The 10,040-nt window shown below is 40.9% G+C and overlaps 1 protein-coding gene across 2 annotated transcripts; it reads left to right on the top strand.

The window, feature by feature from the left end:
• The first annotated feature begins 5,313 nt into the window (after positions 1-5,313).
• On the top strand, positions 5,314-8,790 carry barhl2 (BarH-like homeobox 2). 2 transcript variants are annotated; one of them, XM_069680275.1, is made up of 3 exons: positions 5,314-6,138; positions 6,835-7,051; positions 8,167-8,790. In XM_069680275.1, exons 1-3 carry the CDS (start codon positions 5,589-5,591, stop codon positions 8,477-8,479), a joined length of 1,080 nt encoding a protein of 359 aa, XP_069536376.1. In that variant the 5' UTR covers positions 5,314-5,588; the 3' UTR covers positions 8,480-8,790. The 2 variants fall into 2 exon arrangements, with proteins under 2 accessions (XP_069536376.1, XP_069536375.1); XM_069680274.1 differs by having other exon boundaries at positions 6,826-7,051.
• The last annotated feature ends 1,250 nt before the right edge of the window (positions 8,791-10,040 follow it).

Here is a 10,040-nt window from a genome sequence, read left to right as displayed (position 1 = left end):
GTTGCAAAATAAATGTTTAGCGTGTGTTCACATACACGATTATAACTTCTGAAGCATGCATCATTTCCACTAGTCATACTAAAGCAGTGATAATGTGGTCTTTTGCATGAATGATTAAAGTTTGACTTCTGCATTCATAAATACTTCCTCGCTCTCTGTGAAAACTCTAAAAGTGAAGAAGTCCGTCAGATTAAGCTGACAGGCCTGTGACGATTCAAGTGAGTGAACCCTGAGTGCTCTCATATCTGTGGTCAGCAATGAACATTACACAGTTCATTATGTACGCACTGTTAATAACTGATAACGGCCTTGAGTCTGCATATATATCATTAAAAGTGAAAACATTGCATTTCCTGTTGATGCAGCAGATCTGCTTACAGTCATTGATAACATAGTTAAAGCAACACTTTAAACGTCCTTGTACCTGATTACAGCTACATGACAGTGTGTAATAAAGCATGCATTCAGTCATTAGACACCACTTATCAAAGCTAAATGGGGGTTAAGTGTTGCAATAAGTGTCTTGATGCATTCAATCTTTGTTGAACTTTAGAAAAGAGGCTTCTTTGAAAATAAATAAATAAAAAGTATTATTTCTCCTCGAGGTTGATGTATGTAACTTTTGCATTGGGTTTTTAGTTTGACACCATCTGTCCTTTGAATTACTCAATTCAGACTTCGTCAAAACACTTTGAGTTCAAATTAAAATTATTTTCCAGTTGATGTAAACTTAAGTGATTGTTCCACCTGAGCTTCAATCAACTTTGTCTGAGTTGAGAACTGTTGCCTCGGTTCAAGTATCGATCTAACAAAGACACCTGCAAGTCAGGAAGTCAGGTTCGGTTTGTCAGTGCACCTCCGAACCTGTTGGAGTACAGGGCAATTATTCCAGGCGTGTAAAGGTCTGCCGTTACAAGTAGATTTGTTTAAAAAGTCACTTAAAACATGTCATTTTTAAAGATGCAGAAAACTTAACAATCATTTATTCATCCAACTAAAGTCACAGTTCAAAGTGAGAATCGCTCTAAAAGTGCCAACAGCTGAGATCGTAGTTTTATTCACAGCACAAAACTTGATCAAACTTGAGAGAAATTAGAATTCTTTTTTCACTGTAGACATAATTTTTTCTGCCCCAAACATCTAAGAAATATATGAGTGTTTCCACTGATAAATGTGCAAAGATGCTCTCACTGAATTCGCTTTCACAACATGTTTAGTGACCACTTGCTGCACAACATGTACACGTATCATGTGCAGCTTTGGACCAGTATGCCCAGTGGACCAGTGACCAGTTCTTATAAGATAATGACAGATTTTATGACGTGCTATAACCATCCAAATAAGTCTTCTGTTTCCACCGGCTCCCCTCTAAAACCACACTTCCTCTCTCGGCTTAGCGGCTCGACCTCTCAGGAACGACGCAAACACACAAAAAAGATAAAGTGTGTGATATTTGCTTGAGCCAGACACTCAACACACGATAACTCAGAGTGCCCAGGTGTTAAAATGGTCTTAAAGTCGGGGGAAGAATTTTCACGCAGGTTCATTTTCACTTTTCTTTCTCTTGCTTGAAGTGAGTGTTCGTTGCAACAGAGTGATTTGCACCAACATGGTTCTCGGATTTTAAAGGATTTGATTTTTAGGGTTGTGGATGATCCTGCAGAGGATGTACATGGTGGAGGTTAGACGCCCCATATTCCTGCACAAAGACTTTTTTTTTTTACTTCCTTTTTTAATAAATGCATTTCTCCTGCTTCAACAATGACCACCAAACAGAAGAGTCACTGAGGGGCAGCAATGATCTTCTGACTTCACACATACCGCTAGACAGCCTGTCCTTCTGCAGCTTTTAATCAGTGCGAGTCCCCGACCATCTGTCAAGGACGACACCTCTCTGATGGGATGGTCAGTCAGACATTAGACACACCCTGCACATGATCCTGCACTTTTCAGCTTAGCAAGAAGAAGTGTAAAGAGCAGTCAAAACTGGGCTGAGCTGATTTACTTAAAATGTGATTTTTTAAATCCATTACAATGATCTCCAGATAGTTCTGAACCAAATAAAACTTCTGTTAAAATGTTGTTTTTAATTTCATTATCTTCCATGATCCTAATTCCACAACATGCACATTTAATGTCTCAGTTTGAAGAATAAATTACTGAAATAAATTGTTTTTATTATCTTTTCTTTAATAAATTAAATAAATTACAAACTCAATTTTGTTCCTTTTAGAAGTCGATTAATTTATTTATATTGTCCTAATAAGTAACAGTGTTTGTCGTTGCTGCTGTTTCCTGTTAAAAAGTGACCATTCAGCTTTTTACTGACCTGAAATTTTAAAAGAAAATATAAAATAGTTTTACTTAAATTAAATGAAAAAAATAGCATAATTATATTTTTTAATTGGATGCTAAATACTTCATAATAAACTGCCTGAAACCAATAACAAATAATATTTCTGCTTGCATAATCACATCATAACCAATCAGCAAATGTCTTAATAATCTCTCTCCTCTCCTGATTGGATGCTGCATTTATGACGCACAGTGTAATTAAACAAATGAACCTGTAATGTTCATTAAGGCGGGCTCATATGACTGTGTGACTCACTGACGTGACGTGTATCACAGAGCCCTGAACCTATTAAAAGCCTTTTTGTGTATTTAATAAACTTCACTGTCTCTGTGCGCGTGTCCGGCCGCTCCCGCGTCCCTCGCGCGGTGATTGACAGTCTAAATGCGGGGTGTCCCTTTTGTAAACGCTGCAACTGTGCAACCTAAAGGTCGCCAGCGGTGAAGTGACAGCTTCCACGCAAAGCCGCCAGAGAATCAATATGGTGCCAGCCAGTGTTACACCGGCCCATCATCGACCATCAGCTGAGGCCAATAAGACGATACTCTAACTGGTAGCGTTCAATTTGCTCCTGCGGCGCCTTAAACCTAATAAAGCGATTGATTGTTCCTGTTTGCGGTTGATGCGCAGCCCGCGTGCCTCCCCGCACACTGACTGACGTGTTTAGGCATCACTTTGATCTGATCCGAGCGGTTTGTAGGGACGAAGGTTCAGAAAAGGCCTGATCACATGAGGACAGGATATTCTAATTAGTGTGTGGAGCTCGTGTCTTTATATTTGTGCCACGTTGTTGTTTCTGAGACTGTCACTTTGTTTTAGAGTGAGGCTGGCTGGTTGATAATTATCTTAAATCCGGATTAATTTCAAATCAAGTGGATCACCTGCAATGTGAAGTCATTCAGCTTATTACAGAGCAGCTGAGGCCTCAGCTCGCGCCTGGTCCTCTCTCCTCCTGCAGGCTGTGGCCTCGCTTTGTCGCCGCCTGCTGTTCAAACTGTGCGTGCGTCTCATGCGGGAGAGACTCAGATCCACTGACAGGAGGCTTCTGCACTACTTCACACTGTTAGAGAAATATAACCTTACTTTTCCGGTGCTCGAGCCTCTGCTACGTTTAAGGACATTTAACTGAAATATTTAATTGACACTGTACGGCCTGATAGAAAACGGACACGTCTGTTTTTAGGATAAAAAACGGTCACCGTTTGTAATTTCACTGAAATAACACTCAAAACATTGAACCTTTCTGCACATGTTAATAATCAAAAAAAAGAAAGATTGTAGCTTTTAACTCCAGTTTGCTGATTAACTTTATTTACCAACAGTTTGTTGTTAATTTAAAGCGTTGAACTTATTAATGAGAGTTTAACATTTTTATTTTCTGGTGCGCGAGTGTAAAGAAAAATCAAACTCGACAATAAATAAGTTATAAACAAAGCACATGTAGGGTTTACGTTGAGAACGGTTTGTTTCTAATTTGTATAACTAATTTCTTGACAATGCGTTCCATGCAAATCCCCATAGAATAAAACAATAAAAATATATAAAATAAATCCTGATTAATACCTAAATAGTTGTAAATAAGAAATCGAATAATAAATAAATAACAAACCTACAAATCCGGCATAAAATCTTCATCCGGCTTCCATCAGTGATCACATCAGCACCATCGTCATCCTCAACCTGCTGGGGAGGAAGGAGAAGAAAATATAGAACAATAATAATAATAATAATAATAGTAAGCTAACCCCGCTGCATGATTCATCCTCAAATTCCGGAGAAGTGCGGAGGCTGAGGAGAAAGAGAAAAAAAAAATCGATCTGCAAAAAAAAAAAAAAAGATCACGTCCGAGCACGAGCGTGCATTCACCTCTCTGAGGGAAGTGGCATTCCCCACGAACACGCATGATCCGGAGCGTCTGAACACAGCCTCCCTGCACACTCTGTCAGCTGCACGCGCCGCACACTTTTCCTCCATATCCTTCAAATCCACGTCGGGGGGAAAAAGTGCTGAATTTCCGACTACCTTTGAACGCTCATTAGCACCTCATAATTACTTTACTAATTAGGATGACATGGTTATTAAAGGGGATGCGCTGTCATGACAGTCACCAGCACTCCTCCTCGTGCCTAAATATGCCGACCTCGCGGCTCTGAGAATATATCTATAAAGATAGATGCCATCCTTGACACCGCGAGCGCTCAGCGTGCAGGACGCGAGCATGGACGCATTTTCCATTATTTTCTACAAATGATTTTTTTCAATTCAAAACCTGCTCTGAAATCTGACGAATTTGAAGTACGGCAACAGCTGAGCCGTTTAAACTGTTACACACATCTTATATGCTTTGAAAAGTTGAACAAGATGGTTAAATAATCTGAAGTGATGCAGTATTTAAATGATGTGTGGAAAAAGGAATTAGACATTTATAATTGATCCTAGCACAGAGCTGCTTTACGGCCACTGTGGATTTTTGCCTTTTAGTTATATTCAACCAAATAATTTAAAGCTCATTATTTAGGCTCGTCTTTTTTATTTCCCACTTCTGTCTTTTCGGTCGTAGCTCGGGTATTTAATACAAAACTATTTTCAGCATGGCCTTAAAGCACATGCCTGTTTTTTCCCAGCTTTTTAAAAAAAGAGCTATTCTGGAATTAAACTCAATTCAATGGTTGGCTTGAACTGTCTCGATAAAGAAACAACTCCCTGATTGGTGAGGTGCCGGAGCCGGTCAGGATGTGAGCCAATGGCAGCGCGGGGAGGCGGAGGCGGTGGGGGTGAGGAGAGAAAAGGCGTCGAGTGTTTATTATAAAGGAGAAAATATTAATTCCCCCTCGCCGTGGGCCGTGACGTCAGTATAGGAAGTCATTGTAGAGCAACACTGGAGCGATTAGCAGCAAAAAGGGGGAGCCTGATGTCGAGGAGTCAGCCCTATGTATATCTCTCTATACGCCTCAACTTTTAACACAAAGTTCAATATCCAAACACAAAAAGCGACGTGGACTACGCAGACCCACACTTTGCTTTTCCGCATTTTCCCTGAATGTAACATCTTGGACCGTACACAGGCTGCGTGAGCCGCTTTTAAACGTGGATTTTGTTTCTCTCTTGGGTTTATTTGTCAACTCTTCTTCTTTTTAATTTTTTTCTACCTCCGAGTTAATTTTGCTGACTTTCTTCACATCGGAGGAGAAGCGTCTCACTGTTGTTATGAAGGCTTCTTCTCTCCTTTCTTAACATGGAAGCATCCAGCGGGTCGAGTTTTGGGATAGACACTATTTTATCCGGCGCGTCTAACTCTGGTAACCCCGTGCTAATGAACGGAGACTTTCGGCTCGGCGACAGCAGGACAGCGGATTTCAGGAGCCAGGCGACCCCGTCACCATGCTCGGAGATAGACACTGTGGGAACAGCCCCCTCATCCCCCATCTCGGTCACCATGGAGCACGCTGCCGATCCGCACCTGGTCCAGGACAGCCTTCAGCATCACCACCACCTCCACAACCAGGCGCAGAGTTTGCCGCTGTCGCCGCAGCAACAGCCGCTCGCCGGGGCCGGCTGCGCCCCGAGGACTGCCACCTCCTCGTTTCTAATCAAAGACATTTTAGGAGACAGTAAACCTCTGGCAGCTTGCGCACCTTACAGCACCAGTGTATCCTCACCACATCACACGCCAAAACCAGAAAGTGCCACGGCTCCGGACGGCTTCAGGCCCAAGTTGGAACAAGACGAAAACAGAAGCAAGTTGGACAAAAGAGACGACATACAGAGTGAAATGAAATGCAACGGTAAGTGAACATAAAATGTTATTTATTTCAGAAGGCGCCATGTAGGATTGTTGTAGGTTTGTTTACTAAAAAAAGAGTTACAGTAAATTATTTCCGGCTACAGAAAATGTAGCCGACAAAACCAAATATTGAGCAGAAAAATAATGGAGTTAGCAGGCTAATAATAATTATTATTATGATACAAATAATACAAATATGAATTATGTTCTGTGTCTGAATCTTTGTCTGAGTTTCAGCCTCCTTTATTAGTCTAATAGATGTGAAAACAGATGTAAGCCTGGTGATTTTCCCCGTGCGCGAGGCCTCCCTAGTGGGTCAATTAGAGAGATTATTGTTCTTCCTGGAGGGGGGATCATGGAGCACTGAAACACAGCTACAAATAGAGATGGATTGACATATTGATTTCTCGTTTTCTGAAGGAAAAGAATAAAAAAAAACTTCAAGTGACAAATTCACACAAATGTCTTTTATTGTTTTCTTCTGTGCCACGTGCGAGTTCAACGATTTAATGAAGTATTTCTACACAAGTTTGGGAAAGTTTGTCTGGAGGCATGTGGGTATTTTTTGTTTTTGTTTTATGGGCCCAGTATGGAAAGGGATAATGAATCACATTCTGTGCAGTAAGTAAAGACAAGCAGGCCTACCGCTCACATTTAGTCTAACCCCTCCGCCTCGCTCTGTGCCCAGGGACTAAAGAAGAGGGAGACCGAGAGATCTCCAGCAGCAGAGACAGTCCTCCGATGCGCACGAAAAAGCCTCGCAAAGCACGGACAGCCTTCACCGACCACCAGCTCAACCAGCTGGAGAGGAGCTTCGAGCGACAGAAATACCTCAGCGTGCAGGACCGCATGGACCTGGCCGCGGCTCTCAACCTGACAGACACACAAGTCAAGACCTGGTACCAAAACAGACGGTAGGACACCAAAAGCATCATCACTCAGCGAGCCATTAACTGCAGACACAACAAGTACACACACAAGGTCCAAAATGGTGCAACAAAAGAACAATGTTTTTGTCCTGTAGAAAACTATTTTAAAGAAGAAAGCACCATGTCAGCTGTTTTAAAACCAACCGGAAACGCTCTGGAATATTTCACAATTAAAAAAAAATATCTAAACATATTTACGGAGTTGTAGAATTGTTAAACAATCACCAACTAAATAAACCTTTAAGGATAAACGATTTCTGTCTATTTAAAATTTATTCTACATACTTATTTTTAAGTTTCTACATATTTAGTCATATTTACATTTCACACGTTTGACAGGCCTTTATTTTGTTAACTATTCTTACATGCAATTTCTATTTATGCAATCTCAATGTCTGACTTCCTGCAGACGTGCAAAACTTTTCTTTGAATCATCAGACAGGGCCGGCGATTTTCTACATTTTAATTCTTATTAAACTAAAAAAAAAGTCAATTTTATATCCGGAATAAATTTCCGCACACTTCAAAATAAGAGTCCTGTCTGGTTTATGTCCAGGTGAAAATTGGAGAAAAAGATTACATTATACGTTTTCTGTCAGTGTCAGTTTTTCCTCGCTTGTTCGCACGTGCGCAGCGTCACGAATGCCTACAATATTGTAAACAGTAAATTGACTGTGAGATGATTTTTTTTTTTGGAAGCGTCATGTAATATTTTTCTTTCTCCACATGTTGTTAATGCACACTACTGAACATGTTTGTGTTTAAGAGTCTGTGATGAGCAGACCATTGACATTTAACAGGCGACTTTTCAAAATAAAAGTGTATTTGAAAACTGAATTACAGAGCCTGTAATAATTGTGTGAGCAGGTGTAAGAAAAGTAGGCGTTTGATATGTTTGGACCAAAGCACATCACTGAGGAGACTTCAGACTAGTACCCTGATATTTCTTACTTTTTTCCTTTGCCTAATTAAACCTTAACCATAAATCGGCGCGTGCGATAATTAGGCCTCTGCATGCCAATTAAAGGGGCGTTTGGGGAATTAGCGAGAGAGCGAAGTGATTAAATAATTCATCTGTTGTATTTTGATCTGATTTCCAGGACGAAGTGGAAGAGGCAAACGGCGGTGGGATTAGAGCTCCTGGCTGAAGCAGGAAACTACTCGGCCTTACAGAGAATGTTCCCGTCGCCATATTTCTACCACCCGAGCCTGCTGGGCACCGTGGACAGCACGACGGCAGCCGCGGCGGCCGCAGCCATGTACAGCAGTATGTACCGGACTCCTTCCGCGCCGCATCCCAGCCTCCAGAGACCTCTGGTCCCGAGGGTGCTCATTCATGGCCTTGGGCCGGGGGGGCAACCGGCACTAAACCCCCTCTCTAACCCCATGTCCGGCACACCACACCCGCGATAAAACACGAAAAAAGACGAGAAAAGACGATGACCACAAACTGGTTGAAGACGTGATGTGAGTAACTGCATCGGATCCACATTGCAGGACTTTTTCTTCCCCCCCAAAAAGACACATTTAAAGACATTTTACAGAAGTAAAGGAGGTATTTAATATAGGCCCAAATAGCCTAAAAGCGCAGTCCTATAAAGACTCTCTCTGTCCGGGCCGAGACAGACACAGGACTGCTCATGTCTGATTGTTTGTTTGTTTGTCTTTTGTACAAATACACTTACATTAGCAAATAAACTTATAAAGTTTATTAGATGGAGAAGAACGGAATGAATAAAGAAGTAATGATACTAATTCAATTGCAGACGTTTCTATTTTAAATTGAGTCTAAATTCCATTTTTACGCAAACTTTCAAAATAAAAGAATCTTACAAATTATCAGATGCAGATTTTTAATCCCAATCCAATTATTGGATGAGTCTCTAAATAGTTTAATAATATTTTAAAAATATTTTACCACTTTTTTGTGGCTCTTATTTAATTAAAAACACATTTTACACTTTAAATAACTGTAGGCACGATTCGACATTTGGACCACGTTTATAGGCCTCGTGGTGTCTAACCCACATAATCCCAGTAGCTACATTCTTTCTTTGGACTGACATATTTTTATGACATAAAGGGATCAACATAAATAATTTGTTATGCAACCATATGCTCTTTAGATTAGAAAGATCATTTAGTTTCAAACGTCTGAAGGTCACTTTTCCACGCCTTTATTTTCATGTTTACCAGCACATCTACATATGGATGCGCAGCAGCTGATTGGTGCTGGGCTGAATGGTTTTGATGAGTCGGGGATACTGGGAATGTGGCCTTGGCTTAGCAGCTGTTCCCTGGGAGCGCAGCAGACAATAAGCCTGAATTTCTCAGCGTGAGCGATCAGGCGCAGGATCAGGACGAGAAGCCTGCAAGAAAAAAAAACCTGCAGATAATCTGCTCATTCTCAATAACCAATAGCCGTTGGTGAACTTGTTTCAGGAAGTTTGGAGGGGAAATAATCTCCAGTGACCTTAATGCACATTATGGTGTTTTTCAGTATCACAATAATTTTTGCATCAGTCTAAAATCATTTGCGTAATTTGGTACCCTTTTCTCAAATATAATTGTTGATGTTTTGTGCGTAAAAGGTGACCATCTCTACATTCCTGGCATTTTTCTCTTAGTGTGTCTCTTCTATGGCAAGATGCTTCTCAAAGAGCAAAACTAAACAAACACAGCGCGGATGTGAAATTAAATGTTATCAAAATACTTTGATTTTATTTAGCCTCCTCTGAGCGCGCACCCCGGAGAATATGGCGGGGAGGCTGTTCGTGTGAATTAGCGCCTCGGGGCTCGTTTGTTTGGGTTTCTCTTCTTTGAACATGATTACAGTGAGCCAAATTGACCTTTGCTGCTTTAGATAAAAATGAAGAACACGTGCAAACCTGCAGTATACATTCACATTTATTTTATATCTGTTTTACATAAAATCTTGGCGAGTTTATGAGCGCCTTTTGCCTTTTATGGTTGC

Source organism: Semicossyphus pulcher, unplaced genomic scaffold (assembly GCF_022749685.1).
Source record: "Semicossyphus pulcher isolate SPU_LCO1_2020_fin unplaced genomic scaffold, fSemPul1.0.p SCAF_4, whole genome shotgun sequence".
NCBI classification, from domain to species: Eukaryota; Metazoa; Chordata; class Actinopteri; order Labriformes; family Labridae; genus Semicossyphus; species Semicossyphus pulcher.
The sequence above is the reverse complement of the archived record's forward strand: the minus strand, read 5'-3'. Positions and strand labels throughout refer to the sequence as shown.